The 21,575-nt window shown below is 37.3% G+C and overlaps 1 protein-coding gene across 1 annotated transcript; it reads right to left on the reverse strand.

Annotated features, from left to right (window-relative positions):
- Nucleotides 1-2,727: 2,727 nt before the first annotated feature.
- On the reverse strand, nt 2,728-11,751 carry LOC133333421 (uncharacterized). Its single transcript, XM_061541738.1, has 3 exons — nt 11,393-11,751; nt 10,755-11,277; nt 2,728-3,795 (listed from the first exon to the last, which is right to left on the reverse strand). The coding sequence occupies exons 1-3, from the start codon at nt 11,749-11,751 to the stop codon at nt 2,728-2,730; spliced, it is 1,950 nt and encodes a 649-aa protein (XP_061397722.1).
- Between the last annotated feature and the right edge of the window lie 9,824 nt (nt 11,752-21,575).

The following is a 21,575-nucleotide window of genomic DNA, read 5'->3' on the forward strand; positions in this document are numbered from 1 at the left end:
CAGTTTGGTGCACAATTTACCTAAAATCGGACGAATATGGGAGCTATATCTAAATCTGAACCGATTTTCTCCAATTTCAATAGGGTTCGTCTTTGGGCCAAATAAGTGACATGTACCAAATTTCATCCAAATCGGATCATAAATGCAACCTATACTTTGTTCACAAAAATACATGGACGGACAGACAGACGGACATGCATAAATCGACTCAGAAAGTGATTATATACATATTCCCAGAAGGAACAAAGGGTCTATCTTGATTCCTTTTGCCTGTTACAAACATATACATAATACTCTGTACCAAAGTGTGGTGAAGGGTATAAAAATCGGATGGGAAAATATTTTTGGTCACACCATCGGAAATTTCAGCCTCCATGAAGAAACTTCAAAAATGGTAGTTAGCAGCACCATCGCGATATACACAAGGCCACATGGATTTCTTCTTTTTGATTGATCCGAGGAGTGAATATCGATTCTGACCATTACCTTGTAGCAGCCAAGGTTCGCATTCGTCTTAATGTAACAGCAAAGGTGCGATCTAGCACAACACGGAAACTCGATGCCGAAATGCTATAAACACAATTGGTAGCAGAAGCCTACTCCGCTCAACTTAATCACCTGCTTGACTAAAGCAATCCTTGTCCCGGTAAATATATGGAAGCACAATGGCAAAGAATTGCCCAATCCCTACAAATTGCACCAAAATCAACACTTGGGTACCAAAGACCACCAACAAAAACGCAGCGTATAGAACAACCCTGCAGACAGCAAAAGGAGAGAGGATAAACGTATTTTCCGAAAAAAAGAAGAAAGAACAACAAAAACGTGAGAGGGAGCAAATCGAGATGTACAGGAGTCAGAACGAAATTTTACCAACGAGTAAAACACCAAAACGAAGGCTTTGTAGCAGGCACATCCTTCTGTAGAGATAACGATAAAAAACTGGCGACAGATAAAGACAGCGTTCTGAGGATCTGGAAGGAACATTTTGAACAGCTTCTTGTATCAAATAGTACCGGCGAAGAAGATACCTCAGAATCAATAAGAGATGACGGTATATTGTGTATACCACCTAGCCAAGATGAGGTCTGAATAGCAATCAATAGGCTGAAGAATAATGAAGCAGCAGGTGCCGATGGGATAGCAGCCGAACTCTTCAAAACCGGTGGTCAGATGCTGGTCAGAAGCATGCAGAAGCTGATTAATACAATTAGGTTAGAGGAATGCATTTCCAATGATTGGAACCTCAGCATCCTGTGACACGTGCACAAAAAGGAGATAGATGATATGTGCCAACTGTAGAGGATTAATATTTCTTCCAATAGCGTTTTATGAACGACCGAATCTAATGGCCAATAACATTACCAATGAGGCTTCTGACCTGGCGAATCTACCATACACCAGATTTTCACTCTGCACCAGGTCCTGGAAAAGACCCACGAAACACACGTCAACACATTCCAACTATTCGTACAGCCGTATTCGTTCGTGCTTAAAGACTTGTTCTGCATACCTGTAAAATTAATACATCTATGCAGGATAACTTTAACTTGCACAAAGTCAGCAGTAAAAGTCGGAAAGTACCTCTCGGAGCCTCTCAATGCCAAACGAGGTTTCTGTACACAAAACAGCATATGTTACTCAACATCGACTTGGACAAACAGCTTTAAGGTAGTCAAAGATTTTATAAACCTCGGTACCGCCATAAACAAAACGAATGACATAAGTTTTGAATGACGAGAATAGTGTTGGCCTACTATTGTCTATGTAAGAAATTTAAAAACAAGGCCACCTCCCGCCAGACCAAACTCACACTCTACAAGACGCTGATACTACCCTTGCTGTTGTGCGGATCTGAAGCATGGGTACTTGCGCAAGCAGATGAGGCAGCTCTTGGAGTGTTTGAGAGAAAAATTCTCCGGAAGATCTATGGGCCCATCTGCATTGACGGTGAATATCGCCGCCCAATAAACCATAACATGTACCATATTTGCAGACATCGACATAGACGTATCAAGTTGCAGCGACTACGTTGACTAGGTCATGTAGTGAAAATGGATGAGGATGCCCCAGCACAAAGGCATATAAACGCGAGCCAACTGATGGTTCGCGCAGAAGGGAAAGGCCATGAATTCGATGGATAGAACAAGTGGAAGACAACATTTCGGAACATGGTCTTTCAAATTGGAAGAGCTGCGCACAAGACCGACGCGCCTGGAAATCTTTGATTAAGCTCTGCTTGTGGAACAATTATTCTGTCACATGCCAGCTATGTAAGTAAATATTGAATTGTCGTTTGACCCTTTGTTTAGGTGGTACAAAAAGGTAATGTGCAGAAGGAGTGAACCAATGGGTCCCATCTTCGAACTTGGTATAGGCTTGGTAAAGATAATAGGATTTGCGGACCGACCGCCATATCTTCAAACATTGACATATGGCGAATTTTTCCTTCTGGAGGTTTCATATACTCGTCATATATATCCCCTTTTCAATACAATATATTTATTTGATAGTCCACAAGAATTCAAAACTAAAGTTAAAAATTATTGTTCAAAGGGATCGCAAATAAACTTAAAATATGTTTTTCAAATTTTTAAGATTTACAATAAATATGCTGAGCATGAACAATACTTAAACTTTATTATATACAAGTTTTGCTTATATTTATGAAACATTTTTAAATTATGACTATCGTTAAATATAATTATAATACTTTTCACCTGCACTTTAATTTATCCACTTATTTCGTCTTCCTGGTCTTCTCCGCCACAACCTTTTACGTCTCTTTCGAGCCCAAACACTCAACCGGTGGACAACAATTTCTCCCACTAAAACACAAATACAACCCAGCAAACAAATACCCAACAAATCCAATGCACCATATAGCTGATGTAAATCCATAGCTTCAGGTTGATCATCGGCCTGCAGTTTGCGAAAAGTATTTTCAAATATTAAACTTTTCTCCCAACGATGCATGAGACCTTCATTCGTATAACTCGTAATGTAATTATTGAAGCGATTAAGAAACATTGAATTTTTCTTCATATAAATACTTAGCTGTTGGGTAAATAGAATCTCCGGAACCAAATAAAAATGGTTGTTACTTTGATTGAGAAATCTCAAATAGCCATAATATTCATAGGCGGTCAAAATGGCAGTCTTCTGGCTGAACCCGTATTTTTCCGGATCATTGAGTATGCTAAAACTTTCAACTTCGGTATCATTTAGAATAACTGCAACATCGTAGAGTGCCTTGAGATGCTGAATGCTATTATATACCACTTCTGACATGAGAACTGTATAATTTTGGACCCTAAGTTCTTCTATGGTCTTTGGTGGGGATTTGTGGACATCGTGGCGCAAAAAATGATACATCAACCCCTGATAAATGGAACGCAAAACAAACGAAGCCAATAGCCATACCATCAGCAGGAATCGTGAAAATGGTACCTTCGGATCGCGGGCAATTGGACCACCCAAGCTGATTATAACCATATTATAGAGAGGTTGTTGTTGTCTCCTACCCAATACTAGATATTTAATTTGACGATCCACTTGAGTTATGGCATATAGTATTGCATTGCCCAGCACCAACATTCCGATGAGTATAAACCAAATTTCTGTTTTAAATGGTAGCAATAACTTTACGAATGGGTCATAGTGTTCGGTGCGGGCAGATACAACAAAATAGAAGGAGCTCAGGAAATAATTTGTTGATGGAGTAAATGAGTCATGGAACGATGATGGCTTATCGTGAAAGGCGCCAATCACAAAATCCGTACCGTTGGAGAAGAGCTGTAAAAGAGTAAATAAATAAATGAAATGTAATATACATATTTAAATGAAATCTATATAAAATCCTGAGAAAAGACCTTCGAAAACTACATCGACACATTCCGCGCCATTCGTCGACTAAAATCCGCATTCAACAGCCCAATCCGCTCAGAGGTTTTTAAAGCCATGATTTTCAGGAAGCTTAACACACATTATTCTAGACTTAATTCATTACGCTGTGCCGAATTTCGTGCAAATCGAAGGATATATAGGGACTTTGATGGACCATTTACATTAAATCGGACGAAAATATATATGGGAGCTATATCTAAATCTGAACATATTTTCAGGAAACTTAACACACATTATTCTAGACCTAATTCATTACACTATGCCAAATTTCGTGCAAATCGAAAGATATATAGGGACTTTGTAAATGGTCCACTTACATTAAATCGGACGAAAATATATATGGGAGCTATATCTAAATCTGAACTGATTTTTCCCAATTTCAATAGGGTTCGTCCTTGGGCCAAATAAGTGACCTATGCCAAATTTCATCCAAATCGGATGATGTGACCTGTTCACAAAAATACATGGACGGACGGACAGACGGACATGCGTAAATCGACTCAGAAAGTGATTCTATGCATATTCTCAAAAGTCTACCTCGTTTCCTTTTGCCTGTACCACAGTGTGGTGAATCATATAACCATAAATCATATAACCATAACGATCCTAGCAATCACAAAAGTGACTGAAATAGTCAACAACAACATGATCGGCGCCCTGATTTCTCACGTCGTGGAACTACTTCGCTGCTGTCTCATAGTAAGATAGTATCTTGAAGAGTTTTTTGTGAGTACCTGCCTATTGGCCTACCTCACAGTGGCTGATCCACAGGCGGAAAAGCGCCCACCAGCGCCCCAGCACCGAAGTACCAATCGGAGAGCATGCAGAAGGCACACTCTCCTCCTTGGTGTGGGGCGAAACCACAACCCCCGCGAAGCTCCCCAGTGGGCCACACCAACTGTCAGGCTGGATCGACAGATCTAGGGGCACCTGACACCCGCGGTACGGAAAACCTCCGATCAGGGTCGAGACCGGAGCCTCTCCCAGTTCGACACACATCCGGGCTGGTATCCCAATGCAAAATAGAACACCATTCAAAAACCACAGGCGGCAAGGAAAATCCTTGCCTCAAGCAGTGGCGACGTCGAACAAACACACATAACACAAACAATTAACATGCTGTCCTCACGGACTGCACAAAGGACCCAAAGGACCACGGCATCGGACATCACAAGACAAACAATCAACGAAACTGCCCTCACGGGCAGCCTACACGACGTCCACAACCGCAGAAGTGACTTCCGTGAAGTAGAGAGACCGCGAACCTCCCACGATGCGGAACGACAGCAGAGCACAGCAACCACAACAACTGCAGCTCTCCACCAACGAGGACCACCTCCGCTAAGTACTGTCCTTCTCTAAAATGCTTTACGAACAAAACTACTTAAACAACTAAAGGTTCGATCGTCTTCAAGACCCCTACTGAAAGCGGCCGGCGCACAGTGTGACTTTTCCCAATTTTAGGTGGCCAAAATTAATTACTGTGGTATTACAATAGATATCGAAGTGAAACCTGGTACATATAGTCCCAATACGTAAGAGATGTTGTATACAAAAAATAGGAGTGGTCCGCCCACTTCTGGGCGTATATGTAATAAGGTATATAATGTTAATGAAATGAAATTATAAAGCTCTCAAAGATTAATTAAAATATAGTTTATTGTTGTTTTTATACCCTACACAACTATGTTGTCAGGGTATTATAGCTTTGTGCAGCCCCAAAAGTTTGTAACGCCGCGAAATATTGGCAGACCCACCTTTAAGTATACCGATCGTCATATCTCGACTAGCTGAGTCGATCTAGACATGTGTGTCCGTCCGTCCGTCCGTCTGTCCATTATAATTTGTAAACACGATACAGGCCACAGTTATGGACCAATCTTCACGAAATTTTGCATGTAGGATGGGTTCTGGCCAATGAAGACCCCTATTGTTTTTGGGAAAGATCGGTTAATATTTAGGGGATGAAAGGGACCAAATACTAATTTTTTTCGGTTTTTCTGGCCGCTCCAGAGGCCGCAATAATGGCCCGAACATCGTGAAATTTTGCATGGAGAAGCGGATCGGGCCGAAGAATAAGCATGCCTGTTTGGAGAAAGATCGGTCAATATTTAACGGGTCAAATGGACCCTGACTTTGGTGTGCAAAATTACAAAATTTGTATTCTATGGCGTATATGTTTACCCCTGAAGGACATATACCCGAGAAGTTTATATTATATCCAAGAGGAGTGGTTGACCTTTAAATTAAGACTAATTATATTGTTGTATGTGCTCGGATGTGGGAGTTACACCTAAATATTTACAGGTACCTCCGTATTCGTATATTATTTAGTAACCCATTATCACTCTGGAGAGCAGAACTATAGCGCTGATCGCTTTGAAATGTTCCATGAGGCTCCAGTTATGGTCAAGGACAACGCATATAATTTTCGGTGATGATCAGATAAATATTTTGGAATGAAGTGGACCGAAAACTTAATTTTTTGTGTTATTTTCGAGTCGATCTATAGACCTCAAATGAAAGCCGAACATCGCAACACAACCCACGGTGAAGGGAACCTGGACAATAGGACCGTACAGAATAATAGAAATATTCGGAAAATATGTTAGTGAGAGGAAGAGCTTGTTTACCTCTAATCGGCAAGAGGGTGCAAATATCACGACTTTTATTGCCCAGTCTCGGAATAAACATCCGCAGAAAATTTGAGTTCCGTGGTAGTTGTGTATATAATTCGGCCCCGTCCGACTATACTGCTCCGCTCACTGGTTATAACATTTATTTGTTAAAGCAATTAATAAAAAAAGATTCAATAAACAAAAAAATTAAAAAATAATCCAAACATTTAAAAACAGAAATAAAATATGTATTCATATTTTTAATTCAGATGAAATATAGATTACAGTACATAAAAAATATTGATATAAAATAAATTAGATTAATTCATTGTATCTATATCAAGGTCTTCTCCTTCTAGCGGTTTCAATAGTAATGATTGCATCTCTGGATTTAATATTTTTCTTCTTGTTGTCGTTGGAAGTTTCTATGTAAAAGATCCGTATTTGTATCATTCTAGACGTTTTTGTAAAACGATACACGGCAAGTTCTGGTATCCTTGTTCCTTGATTCTTGAGATTCCTCAGATCATTGACCAATTGGCAGAACACAGGACTCCATTATTTCTTTGCCATGAAATAGCATTTTGTGTACACTTACAGGCATACAATACCAATGATATTTAGACAAATAAAGTTCTCTTGTTTCTTTTGCGTAATTCTCAAAGGCGACGGGATTTATTGGGTTGCCGGATCCAAGACAAGCCAAAATTACATGGAATCTTTTTAGCAAGTTTATATCTATGCCAGTAATCTCTGATGTTTTTTCATAATTTTCAAAGAAGCGCCTTGCAGTATTCCCATCATTAGTGTTACCTACTTTTGTGGGCATATCAATTAACAGACCAAAATCTTTTCTAAACCTGGACTGAATATATTCTTTTCTTTTTTTGATTTTATTCTTATTTTCTTCGCCTTTAACTAACCACACTTGTATGTCCAACCGATAAGCTATGTGTAACATGCATTCCATACAACGAATCCATGAATGAAGTGGTGAAATTCCAAAATTAAGCATTGAACTGTCAACACTTTTTCCGGCAAGAACTTGGACATTGTTCATTTCACTTGGTTTAGAACCACATATATAGCAAACCTGACTTGAGCTGTAAGTCAATAATGCATTACATACTTTGCCATCGATCATACATAAAACAAGCGTACTGCTTATGTCAATATATATTTTTTCATTTCGAATTAGAGTTGGCTGTAATTTAGAAATTTGACTGTTATATTATGAACCTCCTTAGTAATAAGTTCACGTGTTTCCTTGGCAAATACGAGCTTAATAGAACGACAGTATCGGGTTGAATTCTGAGTTGGATTTTTCCATATTATTTTTTCATTTCTGCCAATTTTTGAACTTACTTGCAAAAGTACAATTGATATAGAAAACAAACTACTATCGGATTGGTTATCTGCTGAAAATTTTTGTTTATAATTGACTTGTTCAGAGCCATCGCAACCCCATTTAAAAACTGCATTTATGTCACTTAGTTTAGAAGATTCAAGTATATTTAAGTATATTTATTTTTGTCGGGTTTTCTGGTCGCTCCAGACACTGATTGAGTAGCGCAAAGTCGAGATAATGTGTTATCATTTAGTGACTGTAGTTCAATATCTGCTTGATTTTCCGATATTGTAATTTTCTCAGGATAACATGAAAGTTTGGAAGTTTTAATACAATTATATGACGGACATATTTTTGAATTAATATTTGCCAAATGTTGTCTAAGCAATTCGTATTCATTAGTTGATAAACCGGTATCTATTATAAGTGCAAGAGCTTGGTCTGAAGACAATGCTTTTGAAGTTTTTGTTGATGTTTGTGCTTTTTTGAGAGCTGTACCTTTCGAGGGGGATGCTGCTGATAATTGATGAACTATGTCACCTGAGTTTCTCTTTCCCGATTATCTCAAGTTCATTGCTGCTGCCATTAACAATTGTTCAGAATCAACAGAATGTGCTAGATTTTTAGCTATCCGCCTTTTTGTGCGGTGAGATAATTCACTGAACTCCTTTTCAGGTCTTCCTACAGCTCTGTTACTGCATTGGGAAGTACTCGGTCTAACATCAAGAAGGCAAAATGTGAAATCATGACTTTCAGCTAGCCAAGTAGCTTCCTTCGTGAAAAAAAAACGGGATTTAACTCGATGTGATGAGGCCCATTTTTTATTAAAACGATAACACAAAAGCTCCACACTTTTTTTTAATTTTGGATAGTCAACGTCCTTTCCAATTAGGTTTGTTATATAATTCAATAATGCACATTTTACGGCACTATTTTTGTTTTCGAGCCAAACCACAAAAAGTTCACTTCTCGGAATCGCCATTATAATCTTTCTGTAAAACTGAAAGGGGCAAGTAGTTGCAGCTAATTTTTTGTATTTAGATACTAGGTTCCTCGGGTATTGTTTTTAGCAAAATATCTCAGCTGTACCTTGGTGTACTTTTTTTATGCATTCCATTTAATATTTTGTTTATAGATTTTGTCCCTTGTTTTTAGAAACTTTTTTCACCAACACAATTCTTTATCAAATATATATTATAATGCAACAAAACTTATTAATTACATTAAAAACCGATCAATAATCAAGAATTAATAATAATAATATAATAAGTAGTCTCGGTAAGAAATTTTTTACAGCAGCGACAATTTAACAGAATTTTCTACTCTAAAAAACATGTTATTTTACAATCACTCATATCAGACTTTTGATAGCCGTTTTTTTTATTCTTATTGTTCTTGTTATTTTTTTTTTTTTTTTTTTGCAACATTTTTATATTACATATACTCCTATGTATCACATTACAAAAAATCGTGCAGATCGTCGAATATAAATTTTTCCAATTTTGGCCTCCTAAATGTTACAAATGACACAGTGTGCGGCGCCTGCAACGCCTCTGTTGAAACAGTGCGAGACACTGGCAAGCACGCTAATATGGCGACCCGCTGACACGAAAGGAGCTTCCTCTGCCCGAAGACAGAAGAGGCAGTTCTGTACCATAAGTTGCGCAGACAACAAAAAGCCCACCATATATGATACGCACAGAACGCCTACTCAAGCCCCAATCAGTCCGCAAAACACGCCTGATGGTCCCAACGACCGTTGTCAGCTTCTCCTTCAACCGATCGAAGTGTGGAAGAAAATTCAAACGCTCTGACACCGTTATTCCGAGATATTTAACAGTACACGAATACCTTATGCCGCGTTCACCAGCTCGAATGCAGGGAGGACGACTGCGTGCCAATCTGCCTTTCAGCAGCATCAGCACCGTCTTCGAGCATAGCTTGCTCACCACGATTTTCCAGTTCAAGGCGACTATCCCCTTCAATCATGATGAGCAAGTCAGCCGCATACGCACAGACCTTGAAGAAGGCAGCTAGCTCCCGCAACAGGGGATCCATCATAAGATTCCATATACATGGACCACAAATGGAACCCTGTGGGCAACCCCGCTGCACATCGCTCCAGACCGAAACACTGGCTCCCACGACACAAGCCTTCCTATCCCGGAAATAACTTGCCCAAAGAGCGATCTCCCTACACCTGACCTCTGACAACCTTGTGAGCACGCTATCCCATAAAAGGAAATCAAATGCCAAGGACATATTTGGAATTTGACCCGCTCAGGCTATCTTACACATCGTAGCAATCCTTAAGCCGTGCCACCATAATCATCTCCAGCACCTTTCCAAGCACTGGAAGAAGACTTATGCCCCGATACGAGTGAGGATCACTCCTAACCCGATCAGGCGACTTAAACAAGACTACAACTACATGACGAATGCAGCTGGAGAAAACGGACTCGATAAGATAGATAAGAATCACTGCAAGGATCATAACAAATCACTCCAGGATTATATCACACACTTCCAAATAAGACATTAGTGAAGTGGAGTGTAGCCGTTTATGTTAGGAAGAAAAAGAGCTTGTCCAAGTTCCATAAAAAGTTCAGCCCGGTCCAATGTGACGATATTTTGCTGGATTATCATCTGTCAAGCCGGGTGGAGGGTGGAGTTATTTTAATGGGACTACGTACAAACAAGGCCTAAGATAAAGACATTTTTTATTTTCTTAGAAAATCCAACCGTTTAAATACGTAGGAAAAGGGCGGGTCTATAGAGAGGATAGCTTATTGTTAACTGAAGCCACGATGATTTATACAAGTCTATACTAGAACATGGAAATATGTATATATATATACATGGACGTAGTATAATTTCCTTACCTCATCCAACATACCCCTCTCATCATACAATGTACGATTAATCTCCTCATCATTCATCCAACGAATTGCCACGGTGAAATTCATACGTTCCGCCAAATAATTCAACATACGTCCCTCCAGACCTTTAAAACGTGTTTTCGATGCCATCGTTGTATTCGGTAGAACCTCAAAATATGGCATATCTTCCCAGGTGGCACATACCAATGGACAACCGTGTAAATTACTCGCCTTGGAAATATAAAATTTTGTATGATTCCATCTGCCGCTAACAAATGTATTATTCACAACCGGAACATTTGCCATGCAATGAAATTCCGAAAATGGTTCATCATGAAATAGTAGAATATTATTTAGGCCAGCATAGACCAGGACATTCGCGTGAGATATGCCTGAATCTAAACTCAGTTGTAAGGAGCTATAGAGTTCATCGTAATAATGATTCGGTGAGGGTGATGTATACAGCACAATAAAATAGGTACCTTCAACATTAAGATGGTATTTGATGATGTTCGTATAGAGGTATCTACAAGGGGAGTGGGGAGAAAATGAAAATACAGGGTAAAATCAAAAGCACCTTAAAAAAAAAACATAATTATCAAATAAATGAAATAAACTTTCGTAATATTTTTTATACTCACTCCAGTGATTCCGTTGAATCCACCAAAATAACACTATAATGTATTTCATCGGTCACTGGTATGGGTATGCCATTGCTGAGATAAATCGAAATCCGGCCATCCAACAACAGCCACATTATATTGATAATATCGTAAAAGAAATAAATACGTCGGGGATTTTCCACTTTAATGTGAAGATTAAAACTTATTAAACGATATTTTTCTATAAAAAATCGATCAATCATTTCGACTAAAGCTTCCGAAATATTATGGGCAATTTCTTGATGATTTAACTCCAATACTTGTGGGCAACTCGTTGCAGTTGTGTGTCGGATGACCAAGGACAATAGTAGGACATAATACAAATATTGCCGTGACATGATGACACGCAAACGTTTAGCCAGTTACTAAAATTGAAATGTCTATGAATTTGGCTACTGCCTAATAGTTAGGCCGCTGTCATCAGAGTTTTAATTTTTATATAATATGTATGTATTACATGAAATGTTTAATTGTATTTTTTACAATGGAAAATTATGGACTTTGAACTTACACTTAGAAAATTTTTTCAAATATTAACAAGTAAACAAGTGGCCGTGGTGAAGTTTTTATATCATCTACCATGAGGTGTAAATTAAAAATATATGTAATCGTTTGCGACCTTAGAGATATGGCGGGTTATGCCATAATATTTTTTGGTGGTAAGATTTAACACCCAATGACAAGTAAAATATGGAAAAATCGCGGTACCTTCATATAGGGACTATCGTAAAAATTTTGACCAATATTGACCATTTTTTGGTAGAGAGGATTGCTACACAATGGGCGGTCAAAGTACCAAATTACAGTCAATTCAGTTAAAAAACATGCCAAAAATTTTCAAAAAGCCGAGCATATTGGGGCTATTGAAAAATGTGGACCGATATAACCCAATTTTAATACCCAACATCCAAGGTGCAATAACAATGTATATGGACACATTTTAAGCTCTATCATGAATATTGTGAGCTATATAGCGATTTCAACCATTAGGCGGAATGAGAGAATTTTATTCTGATCATGAATATATATGTATTACGGTGACTCCGGTGAATATTTCGGAGTGTTGCAAAATGCGAATTTTGGTCGTAGTTTCACCCAAACTCAAATTAACTACCAATAAGGAAAGTATAAGATACCCTTCACCACTTTGGGGATCTTCTACATATGTATCCTTACAGATGTCGTCTTTTCGAAGGACCATATCAATCAAGCACCCATTGATTATTTGGTTTACAATCAACATGAATAGGTCGAAAATATATACGAACGCTATGCTATATCTAAATCTGAACCGATTTCAAGGAAACTTGGCCGAGATTTATTTATATTAATTTCAGTACGTATTGCCAATCACCCTAGCTATGGGTCTTTAGTACACCATTTACTTAAAATCGGACAAAAGTATATATAGGAGCTATATGTAAATCTGAACCAATTTCAAGAAAACTTGACACCCGAAAAGTTATAGTAACATCGGACGAAAATATATATTGGAGCTATATCTAAATCTAAACTGATTTTCACGAAACTTAGCACCATACTTCGTGCAAATCGAAAGATATATAAGGACTTTGGAGACCCATTTACCTTAAATCGGACGAAAATATATATGGGAGCTTTATATAAAGCTGGACCGATTTTCACGAAACGTAGCACACATCATTCCGGACCCAATTCAGTACCCTATGCCAAATTTCGTGCAAATCGAAAGATATATAGGGACTTTGCAGACCGATTTACCTTCAATCGGACGAAAATATATATGGGAGCCTTATATAAATCTGACCCAATTTTCTCGAAACTTGGCACACGTCATTCTTGACTTAATTCAGTACTTTATGCCAAATTTCGTGCAAATCGAAAGATATATAAGGACTTCGGTGCCCCATTTACCTTAAATCGGACGAAACTATATATGAGAGCTATATCTAAATCTGGATAGATTTTCACGAAACTTGGCAGACATCACTCTAAGCTCAATTCACTACGTTATGTCAAATTTCGAGCAAATCGAAAGAAATATAGGGACTTTGGTGCACTATATATATAAAATCTGACGAAAATATATATGGGAGCTATATCTAAATCTGGGCCGATTTTCACGAAATTTAGTAGACATCACTCTAGGCTCAATTCAGTACGTTATGCCAAATTTCGTGCAAATCGAAATATAAATAGGTACTTTGGTACACCATTTACCTTAAATCGGAGGAAAATATATATGGGAGCTATATCTAAATCTGAACCGATTTTCACGAAACTTGGCACACATCATTATAGACTTAATTCATTACGCTATGCCAAATTTTCATCAAATCGAAATATATACAGGGGCTTTAGTTCACCATTTACATAAAATCGGACGAAACTATATATTTGAGCTATATTTAAATCTGGATAGATTTTCACGAAACTTGGCAGACATCACTCTAAGTTCAATTCAGTACGTTATGCCAAATTTCGTGCAAATCGAAATATATATAGGGACTTTGGTGCACCATTTACATAAAATCGGACGAAACTATATGTTGGAGCTATATCTAAATCTGGACTGATTTTCCCCAAACTTTTCAGATATCGCTCTATGCTCAATTCACTACATTGTGCCAAATGTCGTGCAAATCGAAAGATATATAGGGACTTTGGGGCACCATTTACATTAAATCGGACGAAACTATATATGGGAGCTATATCTAAATCTGGACCGATTTTCATGAAACTTGGCAGACATCATTCTAGACCTAAATGATTAGGCTGTACCAAATTTCGTGCAAATCGAAATATATATAGGGACCGTTTACATTAAATCGGTTAAATATATATATGGGAGCTATATCTAAATCTGAACCGATTTTCCCAATTTCAATAGGGTTCGTCCTTGGGCCGAATAAGTGACCTGTGCCAAATTTCATCCATTCCGGATCATAAATGCGACCTGTACTATGCGACCTGTACTATGCGACCTGTCTGTCCATGACAGACAGACAGACGGGCGGACATGCATAAATCGACTTAGAAAGTGATTGCATATTCTCAAAAGGAACCATGTGTCTATCTCGTTTCCTTATGCCTGTTGCAAACATATGCACAAATACATAATACCCTGTACCACAGTGTGGTGAAGTGTATAAAAATTAAAGATCGAATTATAAATACCATAAATGTAATTTATTGTGTACATCTCTTTTTTATTTTTTTTTTAAATAAATATTACTTCATGGCAGGATGAATTTGTGATCCAAAATACTAAAATTAATTAATATTTATTTTATGAACATTTTACTTATATTAATGCAGAATTGATCAATTAACAATTTTCTGCCATTTAATTTCTTCTTCCTCTCCTCCGAGCCCACACGCTCATCCGATGGACAATAATTTCTCCCACTAAAACACAAATACAACCCAGCAAACATATGCCCAACAAATTCAATGCACCATATAGCTGATATAAATCCATTGCTTGAGGTTGATCATCGGCCTGCATTTTGTGAAAGGTATTTTCAAATATTAATTGTTGCTCCCAACGTTGCATTAGACCAATGTTCGTGTAACTCGTAATAAAAATATTGAAACGATTGAGAAATATTGAATTTTTCTTCATCTAAATAGATAGCTGTTGGGTAAATAGGATCTCCGGAACCAAATACAGATCATTATTAGTTTGATCGAGATATCTCAAATAGCCATAATATTCATAGGCGGTCAAAATGGCAGTCTTCTGACTGAAACCGTATTTTTCGGGGTCATTGAGTATGGCAAAACTTTCAAGTTCAGTGTCGTTAAGAATAACTGCCACATCATAGATTCCCTTGAGATGTTGAATGCCGTGATAAACCACTTCCGACATGAGAACCGTGTAATTCTGTTCATTTAGTTCTTCTATGGTCTTTGGTGGGGATTTGTGGATATCGTGGCGCAGAAAATGATACATAAAACCCTGATAAATGGTACGCAAAACAAATGAAGCCAATAGCCATACCATCAGCAGGAATCGTGAAAATGGCACCTTTGGATCGCGGGCAATTGGACCACCCAAGCTAGTTATAACCATATTATAGATAGGACGTTGTTGTCTACCCAATACTAAATATTTTATTTCACCATCCACTTGGGCTATCGCGTAAAGTATTGCATTCCCAAGCACTAACATTCCGATGAGAATAAACCAAATTTCCCTTTTAAATGGCAGTAATAACTTTACGAATGGGTCATAGTGTTCGGTGCGCGAAGAGATGACAAAGTAGAAGGAGCTCAGGAAATAATTTGTTGTTGGTGTAAAGGAGTCATATAATGATGTTGGCTTATCATGAAAGGCACCAATCACAAAAGAGCTGTAAGAGGAGAAATATAGAATATTTAATATGTAAGAAGTAACAGGTTGTTAATTTTGGTTAATCCAATATTTTTATAGCTTCCACCATGAAGAACCAAAAACGAAATGAAAAGAAAGGTAAGGTAAGAGAACGACTATGGTTGGCCTGGGCAAAAATGTATAATATCCTACACCACTTTAGGCGTTTTGCGATAGAAGCTTTTAAGAATCGTAGAATATGTCGCTCATCATTGACATGGTGTATATTATATATGGGGAGTTATATTTACATCTGAACCAGTTCGCTTTAAAATTTGCACAGGCTGTAATAGACTCGAATTGGTATCCCCTTCTAGCTTTGGTATCAATATGGGACCCGTACCAAAATATAAACAGATGTAAATCAAGATTGGTGCATTGTATACTTCAGTCAATCCCTTAGCACAAAATTTCCTATTTCCGTAAAATTGGACGAAGTTATACATTGGAGATTTTTATAATTCTGAACCGATTTTCAGGAAACTAAACACATATCATTCTAGACCTAATTAATTTCGTGCAAATCGAAAGATATGTAAGGACTTCGGTACACCATTTACATTAAATCGGACGAAAATATATATGGAAAATATATATAAATCTAAACCGATTTTCACGAAATTTAACACACACCTTTCTAGACCTAATTCAGTACAATCTGCCAAATTCGAGCAAATCGAAAGATATATAGGGACTTTGATACACCATTTACATTAAATCGGACGAAAATATATATGGGTGCTATATCTAAATCTGGACCGATTTTGAAGAAACTTAGCACACATCATTCTAGACTTAATTCATTACGCTATGCCAAATTTCGTGCAAATCGAATGATATATAGGGACTTTGGTACACCATTAAAATTAAATCAGACGAAAATATATATGGGAGCTATATCTAAATCACACATCATTCTAGACATAATTCAGTACGGCGTGCCAAATTTCGTGCAAATCGAAAGATATATAGGGACTTTGGTTGCACCATATACATTAAATCGGACGAAAATATAATGGGAGCTATATCTAAATATGGACCGATTTTCAGGAAACTTAACACACATCATTCTACACCTAATTCAATACGCTGTGCCAAATTTCGTGCAAATCGAAAGATATATAGGGACTTTGGTTGCACCATATACATTAAATCGGACGAAAATATAATGGGAGCTATATCTAAATCTGGACCGATTTTCACGAAACTTGGCAGACAATCTCTAAGCTCAATGCAGTACGTTATGCCAAATTTCGTGCAAATTGAAAGATATGTAGGGACATTTATGCACTATTTATATAAAATCGGACGAAAATATATATGGGAACTATATCTAAATCTGGACCGATTTTCACGAAATTTAGTAGACATCACTCTAGGCTCAATTCAGTACGTTATGCCAAATTCCGTGCAAATCGAATGATATATAGCGACTTTGGTACACCATTTACATTAAATCAGGCGAAAATATATATGGGACCTATATCTAAATCTGGACCGACTCTCAGGAAACTTAACACACACCATTCTAGACCTAATTCAGTAGCCTGCGCCAAATGTCGTGCAAATCGAAAAATATATAGAGATTTTGGTGCACCATTTACATAAAATCGGACGAAACTATATATGGGAGCTATATCCAAATCTGGATCGATTTTCACGAAACTGGGCAGACATTACTCTAGGCTCAATTCAGTATGTTATGCCAAATATCGTGCAAATCGAAAAATATATAGGGACTTTGGTGCACCATTTACATAAAATCGGACGAAGCTATATATGGGAGCTATATCTAAATCTGAACCGATTTTCACGAAACTTGGCAGACATCACTCTAGGCTTAATTCATTACGCTGTGCCAAATTTCGTGCAAAACGAACAATATAAAGGGACTTTGGTGCACCATTTACATTAAATCGGACGAAAATATATATGGGAGCTATATCAAAATCTGAACCGATTTTTCCCAATTTCAATAGGGTACGTCCTTGGGCCAAATAAGTGAACTGTGCCAAATTTCATCCAAGTCGGATCATAAATGCGACCTGTACTTTGTTAACAAAAGTACATGGACGGATGGACAGACGGACGAACAGACGGACATGCGTAAATCGACTTAGAAAGTGATTCTATGCATATTCTCAAAAGGAACTATGGGTCTATCTCGATTCCTTTTGCCTGTTACAAACATATGCACAAAGACATAATACCCCGTACCACAGTGTGGTGAAGGGTATAAAAACGTGGAAAAAATGCATGTGACATATGTCAGCGGTTCCACCCTGATTTGATCTTATGGTGGAAGTTAAAAAAAAACCAAACTAATTGTTTTCTTACCTCATCCAACATACCACTTTCATCATACACTGTACGATTAATCTCTTCATGGTTCATCCAGCGGATTGCAACAGTGAAATTCATACGTTCCGCTAAATAATCCAACAAACGTCCGTCCAAACCTTTGAAACGTTGTTTCGCGTTCATTGTTGTATTCGGTAGCACTTCGAAATATGGCATATCATCCCAGGTGGCACAAACCAAAGGGCAGCCATGTAAATTACTTACTTTCGAAATAAAAAATTTTGTATGATTCCATTTACCGTTGACAAATTTGTTGGCAACCACCGGAACATTGGCCATACAATGGAATTCGGAAAATGGTTCATCATGAAATAGGAGAATGCTATTAAGACCCGTATGAACTAAAACGTTGGCGTGAGATATTCCCGAATCTAAAGACCGTTCTAAAGATTGATATAATTCATCGTAATAGTGATTCGGTGAGGGTAATGTGTAGAGCACAATAAAATAGGAACCTACAACTTGTAGATGGTATTTGATAATGTTCGTATAGAGATATCTGAAAAAAGGAGGAGGCAAAACAAATGCAATAAAATAAAATATGGTTTCAAACTTCAATATACAATATTAAATTTCAACAATTTTCCCATCCTCCCAATTACCGATTCTTATTATACCATTCGCTATACTCACTCCAAAGACTCCGTTGAATCGACCAGCAAAACACTATAATGTATATCATCGGTCACTGGTATGGGTATGCCATTGCTGATATAAATCGAAATTCGGCCATCCAGCAACAGCCACATTACATCGATAATATCGTAAAAGAAATAAATATGCTTCGGGTTTTCAACTTTTATGTAAATCGTTGCACTAATTTTACTATATTTTTCTATGAAATATCGATCAATCATTTCCACTAAGGCTTCCGAAATGTTATGGGTAATTTCTTCATGATTCAACTGTAATACTTGTGGACAACTCGTTGCAGTTGCCAATATGTGTCTGATAAACGGGCAAATGATGAGCCATAATAAAGTTCGGCCGTAGTTACAATACTGCCGTGACATGATGACACGCTAACGTTTAACCAGTTACTAAATTTGAAATGTAAATAAATTTGGCCAATGCCTAATGGATAGGCCTTCGTCTGTTTGGTTTATGTCGTGTTTTGTTATTCTAATTATATTTCACATGGCTAATCACGTATTTATAGCCAGAATAAAATTCTCTTATATTCTGAAATGCATATTTCATGACGGGCAAAATTCAACAATTTTTTGGCTATAATAATTGGAAATTCCTCCAGTATTATTGACGGGCTGAATTTACGCCAAAAAATGATGTAATACTGTTATGGTCTGATGACATTACCTTCAGGGTATTGAGATGAAGATTCAAATCATTACATCATGATGGCGTCTTTGATAGATAAATTTATAATTGATCCGATAAACTCTTAAACAAACACAATACAATATTTGTACTTGTGAGCGTATAAGTATTGTCACAACGTATACGCCATAATGTTCACTGAAGAATTTATCTATGATGTTTATACCCTTCACCACACTGTGGTACAGGCTATTATGTCTTTGTGCATATGTTTGTAACAGGCAAAAGGAAACGAGACACATGGTCCCTTTTGACAATATGCTTAGAATCGCTTTCTGAGCCGATTTATGCTCTCCTATATATTTTAGTCCGATTTTATGTAAATGGTGCACCAAAGTCGTTATATAATTTTCGATTTGCCCGAAATTTGGCACATCATACTAAATTAAGTCCAAAACGATGTGTATAAAATTTCGTGAAAATCGGTTCAGATTTAGGCATAGCTCCCATATATAGTTTCGTCCGATTTTATGTAAATAGTGCACCAAAATCGTTATATAATTTTCGATTTGCCCGCAATTAGGCATAGCGTACTGAGTTAAGACTAGAATGATGTGTATAAAATTTTGTGAAAATCGGTTCAGCTTTAGATATAGCTCCCATATACATTTTCATCCGATTCTATGTATATGGTGCACCAAAGTCCCTATATATCCTTCGATTTGCTCGAAATTTGGCATAGCGTACTGCGTTAAGACTAGAATGATGTGTGTTAAGTTTCGTGAAAATCAGTTCAGATTTAGTTGTAGCTCCTATATATATTTCCGTCCGATTTTAGGTGAATGGTGCACCAAAGTCCCTGCAAATCTGTCTATTTGCACGAAATTCGGCATAGCGTACAGAGTTAAGACCAGAATGTTATTTGTTAAGTTTCGTGAAAATCGGTTCAGATTTAGATATAGCTCCCATAGAATGATGTGTGTTAAGTTTCGTGAAAATCGGTTCAGATTTAGATATAGCTCCCATATATATTTTCATCCGATTTTATTTAAATGGTGCACCAAAGTCCCTGCAAATCTATCTATTTACACGAAATTCGGCATAGCGTACACAGTTAAGACTAGAATGTTATTTGTTAAGTTTCGTAAAAATCTATTCCGATTTAGATATAACTCTCATATATATTTTCTTCCCCTTTAAGGGAAATGGTACACCAAAGTCTAGAATGATGTGTGCTAAGTTTCGTGAAAATCGGTTAAGATTTAGATATAGCTCCCAGACCGATATTAATGATTTTCGGTAAGAAGATTTCATATTTCATGTTCGGACAGTCCGAACTTTTCATATCCTCCAGCGTCATATAGGCTATGTAATTGTAAATTTAATATCAAACAGACACTCAGGTTAGAAAACTGGGCCAGGAACAGGAAAAAAGTATACTGGGACAAGTTATTTATTCAAAGGTTTTTTCTCTCTATAAGAACCCGAAGTCTTCGGTAGGAATGGGGCTATGTATAACATGGATCTATATTGAAAACCAGTAAGGAAAGTTGTAAAGTCGGACGGGACCGACTATATGATACCCTTCACCACTATGGGTATATTACACAGGACTATTAACATGAAATTGGAAATGTGAATCTACCTGGATCTATCCATAAACATACATAAACAAGTATGTAAACCGACTTCAAATAAATATCAATACGTCATCCGTTGGGCTATGTCTGTACGTTATGCAAAATTTTGTCTGCAGGCAGGTTAAGTTCGAAGATGGGCTATATCGATCCATGTTTATGCATAATACCGCTCAATTTTCAATATTTTAGGGTTCTTGAGCGTGTTTTTCTACCGATTTCGCTGATATTTGGTACATTGGGTTATTTTTGGGTACCAAATGTCTCCACAAGAAATTATAAATATCGGTCAACATTTTCTGGTAGACCCATATAACAGTACCCCCAATTTTCGGTATTTTTGGGAGTTTTAGGCTGGTTTTTGAACCGAATTTGGTACAATGGTTTCTTATTGGGTAAATCGACTTCAAACAAATATCAATAGGTCATCCTCTGGGCTATGTATGTACTTCTAGAAAACGCAACTAAGTAATTTGATGCTCAATTTTGTACGATGTGCAAAATTTGATGACAATCTGATTAACATAAGGAG

The sequence above is a fragment of the Musca vetustissima genome, unplaced genomic scaffold, assembly GCF_032173495.1.
Source record: "Musca vetustissima isolate MV318-11 ecotype Yass unplaced genomic scaffold, APGP_CSIRO_Mvet_v1 utg55272, whole genome shotgun sequence".
In the NCBI taxonomy this organism is placed as follows: domain Eukaryota; kingdom Metazoa; phylum Arthropoda; class Insecta; order Diptera; family Muscidae; genus Musca; species Musca vetustissima.

Coding starts and splice junctions, on each gene's coding strand:
- LOC133333421 (XM_061541738.1), bottom strand. CDS start 11,751: ATGTCACGGCAATATTTGTATTATGTCCTACTATTGTCCTTGGTCATC. Junction 11,278..11,392: donor GATTCAACGGAATCACTGGA/GTGAGTATAAAA, acceptor CTCCCCTTGTAG/ATACCTCTATACGAACATCA. Junction 3,796..10,754: donor AGAGGGGTATGTTGGATGAG/GTAAGGAAATTA, acceptor ACTCTTTTACAG/CTCTTCTCCAACGGTACGGA.